General features: G+C 40.6%; 1 protein-coding gene across 2 annotated transcripts; it reads right to left on the bottom strand.

Annotated features, from left to right (window-relative positions):
- Positions 1-5,761: 5,761 nt before the first annotated feature.
- Positions 5,762-21,845, bottom strand: lonrf4 (LON peptidase N-terminal domain and ring finger 4). Of its 2 annotated transcripts, XM_079744656.1 has the most exons (13): positions 21,577-21,845; positions 21,058-21,396; positions 20,076-20,194; positions 19,388-19,510; positions 18,470-18,631; positions 17,875-18,007; positions 14,981-15,056; positions 14,495-14,609; positions 13,736-13,857; positions 12,987-13,145; positions 12,373-12,535; positions 10,669-10,818; positions 5,762-9,773 (listed from the first exon to the last, which is right to left on the bottom strand). In XM_079744656.1, exons 2-13 carry the CDS (start codon positions 21,350-21,352, stop codon positions 9,624-9,626), a joined length of 1,767 nt encoding a protein of 588 aa, XP_079600782.1. In that variant the 5' UTR covers positions 21,353-21,396; positions 21,577-21,845; the 3' UTR covers positions 5,762-9,623. The 2 variants fall into 2 exon arrangements, with proteins under 2 accessions (XP_079600782.1, XP_079600781.1); XM_079744655.1 differs by having other exon boundaries at positions 21,058-21,845.
- Positions 21,846-23,018: the final 1,173 nt, after the last annotated feature.

Raw genomic sequence — 23,018 nt, 5'->3', positions numbered from 1 at the left:
TGTATGTAGGCCTATCTGAAAACTACAGTCATGTACAATTACAGTCACATAACTATGCATCTTAATCTGTTAATATCCTACTTATTCTTTGTATTTGCTTTAGTTGTTTAATTTAAGGGCACACAACTAGGTGAACTTGACTATTTCTTCCTTCCTTTGGGCTCCCGAACTTCCCCTGTTGCTCGTGCTTCGTTGGTTTAGTCCAGTTAACCACCCAGCACGTTGCTTTATAGTCTGAAGTACTGTACTTGTATGTGTTTAAGAGGCTGGCATGAGGTCTTGCATTAATTGGAATGTCCTTCAAGACAGCGACAGGGATTCTCACAGGAGAAATGTCAAGGGCATGACGTGACGAGAAATTAACAACCTAAGTGTTGAACCATAGACCCATGGACCACATTTCAACACTCCCTCTCTGTACATCTTAAAGCCTTGGTGAGAATTTCTTTACCCCCTAGCTAGCGAGAGCGGAGTCCCTGTTCAGATTAAAAAGGGTCCTTGTTGGGATGTTTCCAAGCTGCTTTCTGATTTGAGGGGACCCATCTTCCAGGTCCAGTTGGCCTCTTACTCTGAAGTTCAGCCCGAGAAAGGCTTGCATCTTGAGGGTTGGAGTATACAAGAGTATTCAGAAGATCCTGCCCTTGGAAGACCTACCACCCCACCACTGGGTGGTCTTTCTGAACAGATAACCTTCTCCATGCTAAGGAGCAGTCACTCGGCGCTGTGCTGACCACTGTTGGCCAGGTTGGTAATATAATGCAATACCTTGCAGAGGTCAGTTATCTTACCTAATTATTTGAACTGTTAAGGAGGGTTGTGTGAGTGCTTCCAGCTAAGTTATAGTGAGCACTTTGAACGTCTCGTATAATATATTTATATCAATGGTATATCTTTGACAACCATATTATAGTGCACTTTTGCAGTAAGATACAATAACTAGAAAATGCATTTCCTGCAGAAAATGCGTTAGTGCAAAGTCAGGTTGAAAATATGTTTAAGAAAAGCCACATAGTTTAAGACGTAAAGAAATGTTAAATGTCCTAAATTTAAGGGATTGAACAGAGTCCAAATGGAGTAAACAATGTAAGCATGCACACCATTTAAAAAATGTTAAATGTCGAGAAACAAAGTGAAGAATTAAACAAATAGCTAATGTGATCAAGTTTGAATACATTTGAGATAAAAATATAGAATAGCTATACATCTACCCCATAAACATTTACCCTCGCATTACCAGTCTGAAATATAACACATAACAGCAAGAAAACACACAACAGCCACTATGGTCATCATTCTATACAGTTTTGTCGTTAATTTCTGACAGGACACCAACACCAAGCCTTGGGAGAAGGCTCAGGCCCTTTGTCTGCCTGGCTGCCTCCGACAACAGACAGGCCTACCAGCAGCTACCGCCCGGCCGGAAGAGGAGGAGGAGGAGGAGAAACCTTTGGATGACCCTTCAATGCGCAAACCCTTTGAACGCATGATGGCCTGGGCAGAACCCAAGGCCCTCATCGCGATCGACGCCCCCCTGAACATGATGACCAAACAAGCTTATCATCGAGGCTTGGGCTGGGCGATTAATCGAATTTCGATCTTGATTTCGATTTTAACGTCATTTAACGTGATCACAAAACTCATATTTTTCGATTTTCTAAGAGTTTTCAATTTTCTTTTTTTTTTTTGTATTTTTGTATTTTTTTTTATGTTTTATAGAAAATGCAGAACAGCTGGATACATATCTGTAAATTATTTTAGATTTGAACATTTTCTTTTTGACCATTTTGTGTACTTTTTTAAGCCGAAATTTCAAAGTTCTCAGTTACTAAGTGTTTTTGGGAGAGACATGCTGAATAAATGCATCATGTTTTCAAACTCAAAAATAATCGTTTGAATAATCGTGATTTCAATATTGACCAAAATAACCGTGATTGGGATTTTTTCCATAATCGAGCAGCCCTAATCGAGGCTAAACCTTCCTCAGGGGAAGGTTCGCCAAGTGGCTGAACGTTAGGGGGAAGGGGCGCCTTTCCAGAGTGGCTGCCCTGTTCCGGTGCGGGTCGGATGTACAGTTAAAAAAACTAAAAATAACCCAAAAAATAATAATTCAAAAAAACTAAAAGCTAAATAAATTGTATATGGCACCCATGTACAGACAAAGTATGTAGCCTACGTCAACCATCTGATGGGACCCAACCAATTCCACATCGATTTGACATCACGCAAGAGTGAAACCTCAGCTTTGTCCGAGCCCAGGTGAATTTAAACAAAGTAGTCAAGCATCTGATGGGACCCAAATAAGTCCTCATCGATGTGACTTCACCCTAAGTGAGTATGTGTGCAATGCTTTGTTTAAATTCACCTGCGCTGGGAGCAAGCTGGGGTTTCACACCAGTTTAATGTCACATCGATGTTTGACGGGCATACTTTGTTGCAATTCACCTGGGCCCAAATCGCAATTCATGGCAATCCAAAAATAAAAATAAAATCTGCTTAACTCATATTTTAACTACTGTGTGGTGACAGGGTTAGATACATGTTAGGGATAGTTACATATTTATATCATAAAACATGTTTTATCTTTATTAAATGTATACAAAATATTAGAGTAAGCATTGTTGATTTTATTCTAATAGACAATATGTAAGTAACATTTAGGGGATGGGGATAGGGGATTTTTTTTAATTGAACATACAATATCTCATTATTCCTATGCAAAATAAATCAACTCTAAAATGTTGACCTATAAGAGGCTAGTCAATAGTCCAAAGGGAAAGCCATTTTCTTTATATGTTTGTTGAATAGTTCATATTTCACATGAAATGTGCCCTTGTTCCTATTGACCAAGCTTGAACTATCCTGTTGACTTACCTTTTTTAAATAAAGCTTTGCTCATCTCTTTAGAACCAAATACTTTGGTGACTTGTTAAAGCTAAATACTCTGTCTACACCCATCAGAAGCTGGTGTCCCTGGAAATAAAATAATGAAAGCATTTCAAGCGATCAGCCTTTGTTTTATTTGATGATCAAGTGCAGTACAACTCACTCGTAAAATAAATGTTGCAAGTATGCAATGTCTTTATACGCATTTCTCAAAATGCATTGGATATCCACTGTCACACGCAATGACAATCTTTTTGGCAAAACTGGGGGGCAAAACCCGGTACTGGCAATTTGGCTGTCTGGGTCGGTTCTCTGGAAGACCACGGTAGTTGAGTTTACAGTCGACAAAAGTGAATGGGTTGTTACTAGTGGTTAAACCCCAAGCACCTGTACAGACTGCAAGGATTTGGTTGAGAGTAGTAGTGATGAAGGTGTTGGTCCATTTACAGAGACCGGTATACGTCTCTGAGATATTTCTGAGACGTATGACAGAATCACAGTCAGAAGCTCTCATCCCCGGGTTGTGATGTTGGTTTTTGAACTTGTTGTACCTCATCGATTGGCCAGGATTGAGCGCTGTGGTCGAGTAGACTATCAGCAGGAGAATACCCACATGAAGGCTCTTCATCATTCTTTGGTTGTGGAAGCTTAAGAACAAATTTGTGATCACATTTTTAAAACAGACAATTGTTTTTTTAAAACAGACAACAGTTTCCAGATTAAAAAATAAAAATAGTGTTAACAGATTAATAAATTCTGGTTTAAATAATATTCAGTTGCTGTTATCAGTGGTTATACCGCCTCTCTGTAAACTGCATGCACTTTTACAATGCAGACAAAAAAACAGCCAAAAAAAAAAAGGGATGGGGGGACAGGATAAATACCTTTTTGTTAAATGCTAAATAATCCTCTTGAGAAACCCACTGCTGAAAATGAAAGTTAGATAAAAACATTTAGTTTACATAAGACATTTATTTAGTTGTATTCATTGGAGGAATGTAATTACCTGTTCTGTGTGCAGTGCTGAGGAGAAACTAAAGATTGGCACTGTATCATCTTTATATTGAAGCTGTGAGTCAGAACTTTGATACCTTTTGAACTTTGATACCTACGTTTGTCTGGTAAACACGATGGGGAAAGGGAAAATGGCTGGTTGGCTAAGGGGGAAACCAGGAATTGTTGGAATACATTGATGATATCATGATTTGGACTGTTCTACTTGCGTCGAATTAACAGGATATGTATGTGAAGATTTATTTTAAGAAACACACATGGCAACAGACACAAATCAAGGGGAGGCAACATATTAGTTATGATCTCACAAAATATTTGTTTGTTTTATTTCTGCCACCAGGATTCCTGTAAATCATGCAAGTTTGTTTTTACTTACTTTAAGGTCCAGGTCACATTTCAAATCAAAGATTAACTACTTTATCAATATACATGGTGAATTGAATTGCCTATCATTTGTAAATTGCATTAACTGGTTTTACCAGACACTAGCAACAATGCAAGAAAGGACTATTGGTAATGAAACTATTGTTTTTAAAAAAATATTAAATATGTATTATGTTTGAACATAGATTTCTAATGATATTATGGCAAATATTTTCTTTGCATGAATAACAAAATGTTATATTCAGTTCTGGTGCTTATGTCACATTCAGCCATGACAAGAACTAAAAAAGGTATAAAAAAGAAAGTCAAACAACCAACAAAAAATATATACCAAATGATAGAACAAACACAACTACTCCTAAGATCAATACACAATTCACGTTATCTTCGCCATGCCCTTCCTACATACAAATCTGCCATAATTGATGTATGCTATGCTTTAATATCATATAATATCTTATTACATTATAAGCATATATTATAAGTGTACTGTTGAAACCAGTTTCAACAGCACACTCGATATATACTTTTAAATTGTGTCAAAGCATACTAATCTGTATAGCCAGGTTAATGGGGTTATAGGATTTAGGTTATTTGATGCAAACACTGATGCAAAAAGAATAATAGAAAACTCTAGCATGGGTACTTCCAGGGATTTGTTTCCCCGTCCTACAACAGATTACCAAACGTCTTAGAGTATCCAAATGACATGACATGGTCTGAAATCTTCATCATCTTGTGTTGGTTTATAGATGTATATGCATATCATCGTGTGCACACATAAACAACAGCAGATGGTGGAAGAAGTTCCAAAAATCCATACTAGGGTAAAAGTACAGATATCTTCCCAGAAAATAATCTGGCAATGCTGCTAGAACTTCCTCACACTAGCCTCACCACCGAATCTGGCAACACTGCTAGAATGTCCTCACACACACCAGCCTCAACGAGACCAACTGAAAAAATACGAAGCCGGTATGAAATAAAACTGTTAAACAGTGATTCTGAAAAAAATATATAAATGATATCGAAATTCTGTTCATATTATTGAAGATACAAGAGTTTTGATTGTTAAACGTTTGAACAAAGGTTTAACTTGGCCATTTTGAAATGGCCAAGTTACTAAGTCTGAAGTAGTTGAAATGTCAGAGAATGGGCGGACGGCTCCACTGTCCTCCCATTGACTTCCATTGTAAAAAATTATATTTTTAAAGTAGAATATCTTAAGTAAAAAAAAAAAAATCTGAAAGGATTCCAACCTAATCTGAACATTTTAAAGTTATGCAAACATTTTTGAAGGTGATAGGTCACAAATCTGTAGAGAATAATAAAGAAGAAAAAATAATACAACTTAAGAATAGTTGAGCGCTGCATGCAGCACTCAATTAATTACAATTCTAATTATAAAACATAAAAAATAAGATTCTCAATTATTATTATTTTTCTTTATTACATTCAAATTTTTGACATTGTACAGGGATAACAGATACAAAAAAAAGCAGCAACAAAATTAACAAATAAACAACTATTACAAATATCCACCTTATTTATCATTGTCATCTTAGGAAGGCTAAATATGACGAACATAGCTCAGTGGCTCAGAATGGCTCAGTCACACAGACTAATAAATGCAAGGGTTCCCCCTGTTGTGTCTGAATGACTTTGACTCCCTGTTCACTGACATGTGTTGGGAGTCCAACTTACTAAACCACAGCCAACAGACCGCCAGCACTTACACAAGAAATCCACCATGTGTTCCAATGCTGGACTCAATCTATTCTTCACTTTATTCCAAATACATTGATGTTTTTGCGTATCACCTTTGATTAGTCTCACATCCCTGACACCACACCAATTTGATGTTATTATATAATCTAGACGTTTGAAAGCTCAAAATTAGTAACACAAGTCGATATGGGTTCGCTTGGCTCACATTACACGGTAGGGATATGAGGGAAAATTATTTTAAGTAAGTATTTGGAAAGGTATTAAAAAGTTTAAATTTAAATAATGAACATAAATGTTTCTAGTAATATTTAGCATCAGCAAAACCCCTTACCATCTATGATTAAACTAGACACTGTTCAGTGGAAAAAACTCTTACTCTGTTTCACCTGCACACAGGACTGCAATTACTTTTTACCAAAAGTGATGTTTGCATTATTTGAAAGGGTTTGACTAAGAGAGTGACATATGGACAAGTCCATTTCAAAGCACAGAACAAGTACAAAAAGACAGTTACGTGAAAATTGCTTTTCACTGTGCAAAAATAGAGCTCTTCTGGAGAATGATTGAAGTCACCACAGCCATGAGAATATGTGCGTTTTATGGGCCCAAACTCCAAAGGCCTGTTCCCCGTCTTGAAGGGAGACCCCAAGTGAACCTGTGTTGACTATGTAAGAGCGTCAATCCCTTTTATGACTTGGGTTATATCCTTGCAATGGCAGCCAATGGTTACGTGACAAGTAATTCAAGCGGTTATATACGGTTGATAAAAGAGGGCTTTGGCTGTAATTGTTTAAAGTAAAAGATGCCTTCCATGGCTTCTCCATTGATCAATGAATAAAAGCAATACCATGTCCATCAGCCAACTCTGATGTTGGCTTTGAACTAAGACAATAGTGTGTTAGGTTTGCCAATGTTGAGTATTTACGATGCAGCTCCGACTACTATTTTGAATTGGAGCTGCGTGTACACACACACACACACACACACACACACACACACATATTTTGAACCAAACACTGTTACATGATAATGCTCATAAACAATATCATATAAATAGTTAGGTGAACATAAGGAATATATGGCACATATATTGTAAAAAAAAAAAGAAAAGGTTATCAAACACGAGTTGTTAGCCAGTCCCCACTGTTTTTCTTCAGACAGTGTCGGTTCACCACTCCATAATATAACCTAGCCAAAAGCTTGTCTAACACACTGCTTTAAGTAGCCGTACATAAGATAAATAATGAAAATAATCAAATAAGTAGCATGTCAATCTAAAGAAGCTCCCACCCATGTCTTTCAGCCGTCATTAGATTCAATTTGGTAGCCTAGATTTGGTTGACATAAAATATCAACCATAGTAAGCATATGCGTACACATTGGGTGTAAGTACATCATTCAGTGCCTTAAAATTCACAACATATAATAATGCATTTAGTCATCTCTTTGTCTTCAACCTGTTGCAGCACATGCACTGGTTTTACACGATTCACCTCGGATAGGCTGAAATATGTTTTAAAAAAACATTTCACCCAGTTCGCCATCAGGCATTTATATGAGATAGCATGAAAAGGGCTGAACTGGGACAAAAACAAAAACAAAAAAAAAAAAACAGCCCTGGCATCTGGCCTAGACCGGCCCAGCCCAAGGTAGACCGGTCCAGGCCAAATGCCAGGGCTGTTTTTTTCTTCCTCTGCACATGTTTTTTGATGCACCCGCAGAGCGTGCCTGGAGGATCCTGTCCCTGTTAAGTTCTTCAGCACTCGTGTCCCACTTTGCTGAAGTTTGCAGCAAACATATCAGTCAGTTTGGCAAATTTGGCAGCATCTGTCTGAAGAGCATGTCTTTTTTTGGCCAGCAATTACCCACACCCCTCTCACGTATGGTCTTATATCCAGGGCTGCCAGGAAACCTTGGAGTGAGCTTTAAGGGTAGTAGGGCAACCGTTGGGGTCGCAACAGAACGCTGAAGGAATTTATGTTTTCATTTCTGTACTTGAAGTAAAACATAATTATTTACAGCCGTTCCCAAGATTCTTAACCACTAATTCTTAACTCACCCCGACCATAAAAAAATGAACATAGAAATTAAGCAGTTTTTGGCCAACAGAGGGATGACCAACCTGGTGGATGATCAGCGCTCACCACTAGCCCTGGGACTTTTGGAGCTAGACCGAACCTGAACCGGCCACGGCCCCACAGAACAGTGTTGGCTTTGCAGTTGGTGATCCTTGATCAACTAAGATTTGAATCACTGCATGTGCTCTCGGACTCGGGAGATTCATGTTGATCGAAATAAAACACGATTTTACAAATGTTCTGGTTATGGATTCATCAATGAATCCATAAAAGTAGAATTTGACCAATATTTATTTCTTATATGTTTTTATCAGGCGGGGGGGGGGGGGGGGGCATAAATATCATAGCACTGTGCCCTTAATGACCTACTTACACCACAGTCAACCTGCCATGTCTTAAAATGAGGATGAAAAGCAACAGACCTGGTCCGCCTTATTTAGGCAGCGTCCAAAACGACTGTGGGCCGATGGGAGAACTAGGAGGGCTACGGCATGGCTGCGCTGTTACGTTGAGGCCGCTGCCGTGCTCCGTCTGCGTACGGCCATGGTAAAATCACAAAGCCTTCTCCAGCAAAGCCTGGCCCCGCTCGTTGTACGAAAAAAACAAAAAAAAAACATGATGTGACCCTTGGCCGGGTCGGCCTGTAATGGTGTTAAGGGGCCGTGTGGACAACAAAATATATTTAAAAAATGATACGTTTAAGTGCCCGGTATGCCCATTGGCCAGTCCAGCCCTGAGCGTGAATCATCATGAAATATAACACTTACAATTGTGCTTACTGTATTAAAAAAATATCAGGTTTTTGTTGTGCTCTTACTTTCCATCCACTCTTAATGATCGCAACAGGCACATTAGATCTACTTATTCATCCAGTTGTCATTGGGGGATGTGAAAGTTACTTATTTGATGACAAACTGTTAAAAGACAAAGAAGATGGGTAATAAAGGCAGTGTCCCTCATACTGCTCTGCACTTGGTCTGCATAAGAACTGTGTGATGGGGCGTAGTCTATTTGCCATCATATTATGGCTTTATGGAACAACGCCCCCTAGTGGCATTCCCAAACTATTGATTAAATGGAGCTAGTATCCATGAACATCCACTTTTTTACCATGAATGCCAGATGAAGCAAACATGTCTTTGGTCTATATATCAATATCTATTTGTTCAGGGCAACTACAATGGGCTGCTCTATTACAAAAAAAAAAGTGTGTCCTGTGCCAAAATTATAAATCAAACATTAAAATATATGTAGAATAGCGTTTTCTAAATATCTCAACTAAACAAAATGATCAAGCTAATCCTAAACCTTGACTCACCACATAAACAAACAAGTCCCTATATCCATGTTATTTTGCGTGTGAAAGTCCACAAATAAAAGTATCTGTAGCCCAGCATTGCACTGTGGTGCATCTAGCTAGCAAAATGCATCGGTGTGAGAATGTCCAAAAGAGTAATACTTCAAAAAATAAATGAGGAAATTAGCATATTTAACCTGGCATCTTATAGCTCTCCGACCATGTGGCGGCGGGCCCTGCTAGCTCTGGGAGAAGTACTCGAGTGCGCGGCGCAGATGTCCTAGGCGGTCTTTGAGGGCGGGGAGGGACAGGATGGTTGTCTGGTAGGCAGAGTCCAGCTGGAGCACCGACAGAACCCACCAGCACCAGGCCGGCCCGTCTGAAGACGTCTGGGTGGTAGGAGAGGAAAAGCAGACCTTTACATTTTTTGTCTTTCTCATTTATTTTGTGATCCTGTACTTTCTGCTGTGAGTCTGTTACCCCCTTTCCGCCTTGGATTAATTAACAACAAGTGAATAGTGGGGAAAAGCCCCCGAGACCGAAAGTCAAGGAGGCTATTCCTCACTATTCACGGAGCCTGAGGTGAATAATTGTTTTAGTATATACTACACTCCAAAAATAAACAAGATAACCCATTTTCCGGGATTTTTTATTTTTTTATTAGAGCAAAAGCGTGACATTTCATCAATGAAAAGAATATCTAGAGTTTGAGATCTCAATCATGGGATATTGCCCATTATCCCGAGATAGCGAACCAATCATATTGCGCCATCTTAGGAGGTTCACGTGTAGCATATACTAATCAAGTATATATCACCTTACCTTATCGTCTTTTTTCATAAATCGAAGGACGTTTGAACGGCATCCGAGTCACAATTACAACTGTACAACAATAATTTGTTTGTTTGCTATCCAGAGAGTTTTGGTATGTCCAAGACTTTAAGGGTTCTGATAAGTTTACACTTTTGATGGCATGAAAAAAATTCCGGTCCAGCAGTAAATTAATGTGGCTCTGTACTAAAATTATACAATTTGAAAAATGATATCAGTCAAAAGTTCCACATTTTGACTTCTTTACAACACTGCATAACCACACTATAAAAGGCTTTAATAAGCTCTCATTCCTTCCGGTGGAAGTACTCACTGACGTCTTATGGTACTTGTAATGTACTGATACTAGAAATAGTGAATTCTAAACACATATCGTCTGTATGACCGTCCTTAGGGACCGCTGTAAGGTCCTGACAGGTTAGTAAAAACATAAGGCTACACTGGCTCCCTCACCTGGATGTTGTCCTCCTTCTCGGGCATGGCCCCGTACTGCGCGTTGATGCGCTCCCGGATGTGTTCGCCGATGCCCTGGTACCACTTCAGGGCCTCCTGGTAAACGTCGTCATGGAGACCCTGCAGCAGATCCAGCTCGGGCCCTTCCACCTGGAGGTCAGGTGCCGACAGCAGGAGCAAAGGGGAAGGGAAGGGGGAGAAGGTTAGTACGACAGTACGGGTTAGCCTCGTCGCAACTTTAGTCCCGCCATTGTGTGGCTTTGTGATGCAGACATGCAGCCGGCACCAAACAGAAAGAGGGGGTTATGGATAGAGATCAAGAAAGTTAGAAGAGTGTACTTGGTCATGCAACGATCTTACATAACATTTGTTGCCCGATTAGGGATTGTATGCTTCGATTGTTCTCAGTCTTGCCTTTAAGTTCTTTGAATTAAAGCATCTGATAAATGACCAGCTTGTGAATTCAAAAATCATTTGGGTTTGCACACACACAAGGATAGCCAGCGAGTCTTGTATGACTCAATGCTCTCTTCAACAAGACATCTGCGCGCGACACTGTGTGTGTGTGTGTGTGTGTGTGTGTGTGTGTGTGTGTGTGTGTGTGTGTGTGTGTGTGTGTGTGTGTGTGTGTGTGTGTGTGTGTGTGTGTGTGTGTGTGTGTGCGTGCGTGTGTTTCCCAAAGTGAAGGCTGCAGCCTTGCTAGAACACTTCCTTGCTAGTCGCGTCCTATGGAGATGAGGCTAGGGTGCTGCCTAGTGTTTGTGTTAAATATTTTAATATTTTAATTGTTGAAATTGTTATTGGCGACAGTAGTTTGTTTTAACACCACCTACTTACATATTAAAACAAATCAATCAATCCAAAATATAGCCTATCATTACTTTTCAAAAACCTTTGAAAGGAATCGCACAGGTTATTTTTTTGCATTTACATGATCAATCTATAAAAAGCAATACGGCACAAAATATTTCTGAAGACGTTCAAATAGCTTCACTTGTGTAAAGCAATGTGTATTACTTTCTAAAAGCAATATTTAAATATCCCAAGCAGCGTGTGAACGCAAAGGATTGTGGCTATTTTGGCTTGTTGAGGATCCATCGATGCATCCTTGAAAAATCTCGGAATTCTCAAAAATAAAGGACGTGAAAATGGCGCGAATTTCCAAGTGTTCTCAACATTGGAACAGTGCTTGTCGGTGATATATGACGTAGCGTCCTTAAAAGGGCAGCTGTTCAGCATGCTCCCTTCACGTGTTACCTAATTACCAGCCGGTTATTATTAAGTGCGTAGAGATTTTTGATATAGGAGTGGCTGGAGTGCAAAGAGATGTCAAGGCACTGGCAGTAGAAATTTTGTTCTATCATTTCTCTCAAGTCAGTTCCTCTTTTCAAATTAATACACACAGATCAAAGGCAGCGAAAAAAGGAGTGTGACCAATTTGGTAGGGTGCCACCAAATGAAGAATGAAGTTAGTTAGTGTGTGTGTGTGTGTGTGTGTGTGTGTGTGTGTGTGTGTGTGTGTGTGTGTGTGTGTGTGTGTGTGTGTGTGTGTGTGTGTGTGTGTGTGTGTGTGTGTGTGTGTGTGTGTGTGTGTGTGTCTGTGTGTGTGTGTGTGTGTGTGTTTGTGTGTGTGTGTGTGTGTGTGTGGAGCCCGCGTAGTGTGTGGCTTGAGAGAGCTAGAGGGAGTGTGAGTGTGTCTCTGACCTTGACGTCCTCCAGGTACTCTATGTCGGCCGTCTGGTAGCCATCTCTCTGGCCCCTCTTCAGCACCGTGAAGCGGCTCACGCCCAGCGCGTCCACGAAAGAGCGGCCGTCAGGGAGCAGCTTCAGGGCATGGATCTCCAGGATGCAGCCGTGGTCCGCGAACCTGCAGCCGACACAGCACATGTTTGTACCTCAAAGACACAGTGCATGTCCTCCACCAACAACCTGATGGCAGTCAGTCAATGAGGCTGAAAATGTTTTCCATCTACACACACATTTCACTGTGTTCATTACACGTCAACACTCCCCTCCTTTGCATGTAACAGACAAATGTGACCTGCCAATCTAAGCACACCAATGCGAAAAACAAATATAATATAATCCACCAATATCTATAATCTATCTCTAAACTGATAACTGAAGGATAATATCCTTGACGGCTGTATATTTGTGAAGATTGTTATCTGCTATCTACATAATCTATCTATTAATTAAGGTATTATAAAAAGTGTGTAGAGATGTAGAGAGAGAGAGAGAGAGAGATGTAGAGAGAGAGAGAGAGAGACAGAGAAAGAGAAAGAGAAAGAGAAAGAGAAAGAGAGAGAGAGAATTACCCCTTGCTGTGGTCATAGCTGCACATGCCAAACTTCTTGGTGCCCGTCTCCATGCAGCGGCGCATCATCAGCCGGTAGCGCGGCTCGAAGATGTGCAGCGGGCAGCGCACGCCGGGGTAGGCCACCGTGCACACGAAGATGGGGATGTCCTTGGTGAGACTGGAGCGCACGAGAGAGATGGAGAGGAGGAGGGGGACAAAGGAGAAGGAGGAGAACAGAGTTATAAAACAGGAGGCAATGCAATATTGAATATTAATTTGTAGTTGTAATTTGATTCTTTGACCTTTTTGGTTGCATCGTCATTGTTGAATACGTTTGCTGTGAGTCACTTTGAATTAAGTGTCTGCTAAATAAATGTAATGTAATGTCGTATTGAATACGTCAATACATTTCTATCACTATTGAATACACCTTTTATACAGAAGCAAATTACCTTTGAGACCAATGATTATTTTATTGTATACTATAAAATCATGGGTGGATAAAATGCCCAATTTCAACTCATGCACAAATTAAAACAAATTGCCAAATGGAAATTGTCCTCCGAACAAAGTTATATTCACAGCTACCGGGAAAGCACGAGTTTAGGGTGAGCATTGTAGTTGATGGTGCGATGTTGTCTAATGAACATTTAACATTTACGAAACCACAACATTGCCACCTCACTTTTACCTGTGAGAGCAAACCCTCAATGTGTTCTGGTGGGGATATGACATGTGTTTGTATCAAAGGTCGGGGTGGGGTCCTACTTGGAAAGTTCAGCCAGTTCTGCGTCGTCGATGCGTTTCCTCTCAGCCAGCTGGGAGGGGAAGAGGTGCGTCATGATGTCCTGGAGCAGCACCGTGCTGCTGAACTTCCTCTCCTCAAAATACTGCAAACATTGGGAACGCACAGACGAGGTATGAGCTCTTCTAATGGAGACTGGGATCTGAATAATAAGTGAAGTATTGATAGAATGATTGAAATGTTGTATATAATATGATATGAGAATGGTGGGCCCCTCAAGAGGGACTTTTATGAAGTTATTAATATATAGTAGCCCTTTACATAAAAGGTGTGTGAAATCAATGTTTCACTGTCTTGAGCTTCATCTTAATTTTTAGGAGGTCCTCACTCACACCCCTTTTACATTTTGTACTAATCTCATAATATACTGTATTGATTATACTTAGCCAGTGTTGGGAACGTTACTTTAAAAAAGTAATTAGTTATAGTTGCTCACTACTTGTTCCAAAAAGTAACTGAGTTACTAACAGAATTACTCTATAATAAAAGTAACTAGTTACGAGGGAAAGTAACTATTTGCGTGTGTTAAATGTGTTAAATGGTTGAACTGCCCATTCAAGGCCCTAATATGCTTCCAACTGAGGCCCCGTCCACACTAACCCTAACGCCGTTATTTTAAACGGTGTTATTACCAACACTGTACTTAGCTGGGACTTGAAACACCTGCATATGATATAGGAGGATGAAAAAGAAGAACCAACAAGAGCATGAGGAGGGGTCACCTCTTGCAGGGGCTGCTTGCAGAGAGGACAGCGGAGGTTGTGGTCCAGACTCCTCTTCACACAGTTCTTGCAGAAGGTGTGGCCGCAGGGGGTAGTGACTGGCTCGTGGAACAGCCTGAAGACCACATCGAGTTAACCATGGCACAGACACAATCAGCAAAATGTATGGACTGCTGAATAAGGAATAATGTACAGCGAGCCAGTCGGTATTAGGGTTAGGAAAAAAGCCCTGACAGGTTGATGCAGAAAAAATATATTTTGTTGATTTAAAAAATGATTTTATGCTTCCACAACCAACAAAAGAAATCGGTTCGATTCTACAGTTGGAACTGCGTCCATAGCAACGCTCTGTTATTCCTAGAAGAAGACTGATGTTCAGAAATAACAGACAGTAGAGTTACATAATTGACCAATCAGAAAAAAGTATTAACAAAAGCCACTTCTAACCACGCGAGTGTGATCTAGTGTGACCTCTGGTGAACCGACCTGATGCAGAGAGGACACTCAAAGTCGCTCACGGAGAGCACAGAAAAGCTCTTCTCTCGCCCTTTACCACGACAACCTGCACGGACACAACCACAACACTGAGTTTGAATACACACAACACAACCCAAAAAATACAATAACATAATAATGGAAATATTTCGTAATAGAAATTAAGCATGATATTTTAGTTTAAGTATAGGATTTGTACTTACTTAATATAGTTAAGTAAATACAAATTCAATTTGCAAATATATTATATATACACTTAACATACGTATACTGTCTGCATTTATAGTGCAGTGTTATTAAGGCTAGATTTATTTGAGCCCAATAGTTATAGTGTGAGTCAATGTCACAATTGCTGAAATGCATTGTGATAACATAAGATGCCCATAACAAAGCAAAACATCATGTATGTAACTGATGATGATTATTCATAACTTTATTAAACTTTATTTGTGATCTCTGTTGTATTTGTCCGTTCTGCACGTTTGTCTTCCTTATGGCTGGTTCAGACTACACGACTCAGATATTCCTCCCCGATTTAACATGTCACACTATGCGATCACAAAGCCAGGAAAACCGGGCCTTGTCTCGTCAGAAGACTGGCCATACTACAAGATTTGAGGGTGCGATGCTCTAGAACAGAGGTCTTCAACAGGGGGTCCGCGACCCCTAGGGGGTCCGCAGAGGTACTGCAGGGGGGTCGCGAAAGTTTTGGTTGATTCAACATTTTTTTTATATTCCCCACACATTATTTTCGACTAATTGAAATGTCTATAATTACACATTAACATGAATCCAACACACTAGCCACGTTTACATGGACACTTTTGATCCGATTTCTAATCGGAATAGATCTATTACAATCATGCGATCCGAATGTACTATATATATGGCATTTACAAAAGTGTTAAGCGTACGTTCGTCTCTCGCGCACACTTGACACATCTGGACTGGCTGCGACATTTTTATGTATTTGATTTTAATGAAACCCCAGCAGGAGAGAGCTTTTCTCTGCCTGCTCCTTCAATTAAGAAGGACAGCACAGAGACGTCAGTTTCTCGTCCGGTCTTTATATCTACCCCCTCCTCCGCCGCAAACAATATGTATTTGGATGAGAGTGCGCAGCCAAGACTGTTGGGAGAGAGAGAGTGCTGATATGTAACGGATAATGTACAGAACACCGGCCATTATCGGGAAAATAAGCGATCAGCAGAGAAATAGTCCACCAAAGACGGTGACGTCGGTCAGCACCCGGACACGCTGGGGTTGATAAGTTACCGGACTACTTGCGGAGTGATAAGAAAGATACTAACAAACATCACAAATTTTCGTTTCCACATTTATGTTTTAAAAATGTCTATTTGAATAGCTTTTATGCATGTTTACATGCAATTGACAGACATTGTTGATCTTGGCAGGTATCAGTTTATTATGTTATGTTATGTTTATGAATGGCAGTGGCATGGCCACCCTACTCACTGTACCTTGCACATGTCTAAAATAAAAACATGAATATATGAACCTGTGTATTATTTGAATATCTTAGTATTGAATGCAAAATAACAAGGTTCATTTATGCATGGCACTATATCCAGTAGAACATAAAACACAATTTTATACAATATATAACTAGGGAGTCCCCCCTCCATCTCTCCATCAGTTTGGGGGTCCTTGGCCTGGAAAACGTTGAAGACCTCTGCTCTAGAATCTTTAGGCCCTGTCCACACTAACCCGGGTAAATATAAAAAACGAACATTCGCAATGAAAACAATCTCAGTCCACACTATCGTTTTCGTAATGTTTTGCATCCACGTTCCACACTGAAATGATTTTGATAAACAGTTGTAGTCATGGTTATTTGACTCCCATCATGCCTCTCTGTTTGCATCACAGGCGCGCGATCAGCTGTGATAGTTGCAGTTTATCAGCTGGCTAATCATTTTCACTGTTCACGATACACGCAGCATCAACGCAACAACAAAGTGTAAATAACAATGGATCCCGAGTTTCTATACTAGGCATTATGATGGCGGTCCTCTGCGAAGTGCAGTGAAGTCTAGCTAGTAGAGATGCGCGGATGAGCTGTAATGTCATCCCGATTTTGAGATGTGTGTTCCGCGTCCCGACCGGCTCGCTAAAATGTCCAACCACTATGAAATGTCCCCTGTTGTCAGCGAACATAGCCAACGTGGTCATTAACTAAAAGCCACATAGAAAGAATAAAGCATCCAGCATGATTTCAACAATGTGTGAGGGCATATGCAGCAGGGATGATCGCACAGTGGAATGCTTATGGAAAACCAGCGGACGAGTGCGGGGCGGAGATTTCAGAAGCAGGGAGATTATAGAAAAATATTATAATTTGTCAGTTTTCCATTTGTCTAGTCAATATGTTCACCTACTTATTATTTTTTATTTCAACCGCGACACGGCCGCAATTCCTCCAAGTATTACTTTTTTCCACGCAATCCACCCAACCCATAGATTCTCCACAGTGTCTGCGGGTATGACCGCCAACCATGCATCTCTACTAGTCTTTACTTTACTAGTTAGTTCTCTACTAGTTAGTAAACACTGCCTGTGAGCTTCAGCTGTTTGCGGGACTCCCTCCATGTCAACAATGCATACGTCATGCGATTCCTCCAAATTTCTGGCATGCCAAACTTTTGTAAAAATCGCAGATCGCAAGCTTGTCACATGACAAGACCTCGTCTCGTCCCCGACTTTTCAAAATCGTGTACGACTCGGAAATTTGTCTGCGATGAACGAATCGGGGCAAAATCGGGCTGAAATCATGTAGTCTGAACCAGCCAATTAGGATGAGGCATTGGAAGTGATTCAGGGATTTTCCTGGCGTATGTTGGCATTTTCAGTTTGAATGTTTCTACCTCTCCCCAGAGCATCGTCCTTCCTCATCATCATCATGGTGTCATCATCTTCATCAGGCGTTGGCAGGAAAGAGACAGCTTGGCAGAGACTAAGACAGCACTCTGTACCGCTGTCGGCCATCACCCTGGAACCCTGAGAACACACAAGGAGAAGCATTTCTTGAATAGGTTAAACCTTCACTAACATCATCTCCTTTCACTGTGGTCATCACTCATGTTCTAAAGCTGATTCTTTATATCCACAGACTTTGGAAAAATAGGATCCTACTTTTCGGTTTTGCTTATTTTCACTACAAAGTGTTTTTGTACTAGGTAGATGACCTTTGCCTTGTCATAAGAAGTTCACTGTACAGAATGAGCCATTAAATTGCACAATAAAACTTAAGGAAAATAACAACATTCACATTTCCCCTTTGACTTCCCTGTGCCGTTGGAGCCGTGTCTGGACTTGATTGATCAATAAAAAGTTATTCTTTGAGATTCAGAAAAACTTTTCGACAGAAGAAATGCCGTGTTCAGGACACACTGGTCGTACCACTAAGACCCTGGGGTGTATGTATCATATAAGCGCCACAACCCTCCTCATGCACCGTACCCGTGCCGTGGATCTCCTGTCGGTGCGCTGCCCGCGGCCCCCCGGCCCCCCATCCAAGTTCAGGGCCCCCTGGGAGCCTCCGGCTTCTTTCAGATACTCGGACAGAAAGGGCAGAATATGCTGCTGCTCTCCCGGCACCGTCACCCCCTCTGCTGTCAGTATCTGGGGGCGGAATGACATCATATAATTAATGACCACTGCAAATAATCCATCCTGAAGGATCTGTCCTGTTGTTTGTCACCCAGCCTTGAGGAAACATCCTGTGCAGGATGAATGTGACAACCCAATCCAAGCATAGCCATGTGAATGTTAAAATTGTAGGATGGTCTAAAATCAGGTGTCATGCTGTGAGTTGAGATAAGATACGTATATTTCTGAAAACAAGGACGTTTTCAGAAATATGCCATGTGAACCAGAGATGGATTTTTCCAGCACTATGTGGACATAGTCTTTGTTTGTGGATCTTATTGCAAAATAATTGTGCTACTCACTTTGTGGTTAATTGTGTTAAACCCGACATTCAACGATAGCGTTGTTTTAATCGTGTCAAGATGCAACGTCTAGACCTCAAGGATTGAATAACAAGTACGTTTGCCTAACACTATGGAACTCTTTTGGTGCCAAATGGAACTGGTGCCAGATGGAACTCCTTCCACCTCAGATGACCCGGCAATGAGCCTGTCAGTGCATAGTTATGTAACATTACTTGTTTTCTCACTCTGATACTGGTCACAGATGACACCCGCACCCACAGGGACAGACACACACACACACACACACACACACACACACACACACACACACACAGTGGGAAATGCACTCTTACAAATAGAACACACATTTGCAAGAGTCTTTCCATTTTGAAGGGACCATGTGGTGAGCTGGTGATCTCGGTTGGTTTGCTATATGGGTTCTCACCTTTCTAATCTGGCTCTTGGCGGGGCTAAAGTCAGCCCGGATCGTGAGGCAGTGGTGAAACTGGGCCAGAGCTTCAGTGGGATGGCCCATCTCCTGCAGTGTATTCCCTTTGAGAAAGAAGGCCTGGAGTATGTGGAAGAAAGCAGCATGAGACATAACAATTGATTTTGGAAATGAGTAATACATTCAATAAGAACCAAAATGAGTTCATATCTGTGTCGGTTAATGTTAAAACATAAATTCTAATCGTTTTTTTAGTTGTAGTCGCTAGTTCCACTGACCTGAGGTTAGCACATAAGTATTTTGTATGACTTTAGCAAAACAAACAATTATAAAGCTAGATCAAAGGCCGCGATACACACATAAAACAGGTTTGGATCAATTTATGCAACTGTGCGTCTCAGCTGGCAAATCATTAAGAGCAAATATTGAAGCATAACACTTTATTAAAAACAGTTTACCACATTATAAAAAGCATGCTAGGGAAGCTCAGATTCACACAGTCAGTACAATTCAGTACATGCACACATTTACATTGCCGCCATCATGATCAGTGTATTCAACAGAAGTTAGGTCAGTCAAAGAAATGACCAGTTTTATACTTATGATTTGATTTGCACCATTTAGAAAACTGGGGACAGACTTAATGCATACAAAGCAATGCCATGATGTGGTAAAAGTCTCTCACCTCAATCCAATTAGGGTGGAGGGAGCAGAGATCACTCAGGTCACTGAGAGCATCCGAGTAGCGTTTCAGCCCTGAATGTGCTTCTGCTCTGTACAGCTTGAAAGACAGATCTTCTGGAGCTAAAGTATTAGCTCCAGAGGGTGCATGCATAAGTTGCATGCACAGAGGAGACAAAGTTCATGTGAGCAGAGTGATTTTCAATGGTGTTTTGTAGGACACCCAACAATACGGTCACTGTGATAGCATGCCCTACAACTAAACCTAAGTTACCTAACCTAGGTTTGTGAGCAATCTTAAATGGTCTTTATTGTTTACTGGCTGAATTACTTATTGTTCTGTTGTTTGCCAAAGTTTTATATAACTTTACCTTTTCTATTGCAAGAGCTCAATTCTATGTTATCAAGACAGAGAGGGAGAAGTGTAGAGGAAAATATGAATGTTAGAAAGAAAACAACTGTTTGATCGCACACCTGATTCACTGTACATTGCTGCATCATCAGCAGGTCTATCTGTGCAATGTGCAATGTTTCCATTGCACAACAAAGAACCCCCCCATTGAACAATTGTGTTGACATTTCGTTCTGTTTATTTTTCCTAAAATATATATTCATGCTTGCTCATAAGGAGAGGCTATCACAGGCACGAGTTAATCATCAACAAAATCCAATTGCAATATTCAGCATCAGGAATTGGGTCTGCGTTACGTCTCCTCCCATTTGTCAACACCTGTCAATTATAGTTCATCCTGGGTTCTCCACGAGAGATCGCTGCCGTTGCTGTATCAGTAGTAGATTTTTTCAAATCCCAAGTGAAATTTCAACGTGTCTGCATTTGAAGAACCCAAGCAGTTGTATGTGGTACCACAAGTGGTATGCAGTATTTGCGGTTGCATTACGTGATTAGAGCAAGAACAGCGCGTTACACATTAATTGAGCCATCATCCCGTGTGTTACACAACATTTACCTGGATGTGCTTCCTTACCTAAATGCATAGCCTCGCCTGCGATCCTCAAAACCTCCGTGAATTCGTTGGCTCTAAGCTTCTCCTGGATGCAGCTCTTCATCCTCGTCTCTTGGGGGTAGCACTTTTCAACTACGCCGATCAACAACACGTTGTTTTTGGTGTTTTGTGTATCTCTTTGCTTAAGTCTGTCCTTGCATAAAGGGCATTTGGACGGGAGGTACCCGACGCATCTGCGACAAAGCGAGTGGCCGCAGGACAGGGTCGCAGGTTCACACAGGATCAGCTCACACACCGGGCAGTCCAGCAGGTCCATGGCTGTTTTAGATCACTCAACAAAAGCTCCGCCGCTTATATGAACTAATGCGTCAATGTGGGTTATAAGAAGGCAATGATTATTACAATGTAGTAGTCGACTTCGACATTGCACCGAGTCAAAACAAGTTATTTAACATAACACAGATGCAACTCATTATTAATATATATCCCATTGTCTGCCTAGCCTTCCGTTTGAGATACGCAGCTTTTTTGTTTACTAACCTCCACTCTTAGGTCCTGGCGCCCGAAAACTGGCCTTTGCCTTTTAGTCTAACTTTGGCTTTACTTGCAGATAAATGCATCGACGATATCCATTCCTGATCACACGGTGAGTCTCTGGTTATGTATGCGTTACAGCTGCCTCCACTGAGCAGAGTATAAAAACCCGAGCTCTCCTCCCCCCCACCTCGTTGTTCCGATCCACATGCACTCCACAAAGCACAAATGACAAAATACAGCTTAAGATTTGCTCTGTTAAATGGAAAGTCTGTTTGTTTATAGTACGCTAGAAATCTACCGACAACCCCAGGACTAGGTTAGATACTCTGTAACCATTACGTTACGTAAATAAAGGTCATGTGACACTAGAGTAGACGCTCTGATTGGACGAGTGCTCGGCGTACCACCCTGTTGTGAAACCAAAGACGGCAAGTTTCATAACTTCTTGTCTGGCCCTTATATATGCTGCATATACTGGCAAATGTAGAATAATGTGTGAATTAATAGCTGATTATATTGAAGATTAATATTATTTTTAAATTATCTAAAATTACTAAGTAGTCCTGCTGTCTTAGACATCCTAAAAAAAGGGATGTAAAAAAACTCACCAAATACAAATATTTAAATGGTGATCAGTGTCCTGGACGCTGGGAAAAATAACTCGAGTGTAATATTTTTTACAATTGTAGGTCACTAATATCAAAAACTGCTATGGGTTGTAATAATTGTGTTAACCTTTGTACCTGGTGTGTTAAAGTTTCTCTAAATAAACAGTTATTAAAGGGAATACATTTGTATATTTCAGCAATTTGTCTTGTTTAAATTGACAGGTCATGACTGCAGACCATGTCTCATTGTTTCAAGTCATTTGTCAAAGCATCATGTAATATGCCCTGCAATCCGAAAAAACAACTAAGCTGAACTGAGCCCTCTGGCCCCAAGCAAAATTCTCAAAACGCCTGCAGCTGACAATGAGAAAGCAAAAGGTTTGATAGGCAATATCTGGGAAAACACATAATGTGTAGGTCTTACATTGCACTTTATGACACAGGATTTAGAGCAGGCCAACCTTTGCAAACCATCATTAAGGATTCAATTAGATATTACATTGTTTCATTCCATGCTATTGTAGTCCGATAGGTGCATTAGATCAAGTTGTATTGAAGTTTTATGTTACAGAACAAAACTATGTTTTGAACCCCAAGGGGTATGAAGTGCAGCCCAACTAGTATAAACATTTTACTATGTGGCTGGTTTGCTTGTTATTCCGTATTGGAGGAAGAAAATCCTCCCAGTAGACCTATGACGGGACAATGCGTACAGTCGCCAATGTAAATGAAATGACACTGGTATACAACCACCCGCATTAGCTGGTTATATTTTAGGAGCTCTTTTATATTATCTGAAGGAGCTTGAACAGGAATGCCATCAATAAAAATCTGTTT

The sequence above is a fragment of the Pollachius pollachius genome, assembly GCF_949987615.1.
Source record: "Pollachius pollachius genome assembly, chromosome: 10".
NCBI lineage: Eukaryota > Metazoa > Chordata > Actinopteri > Gadiformes > Gadidae > Pollachius > Pollachius pollachius.
The sequence above is the reverse complement of the archived record's forward strand: the minus strand, read 5'-3'. Positions and strand labels throughout refer to the sequence as shown.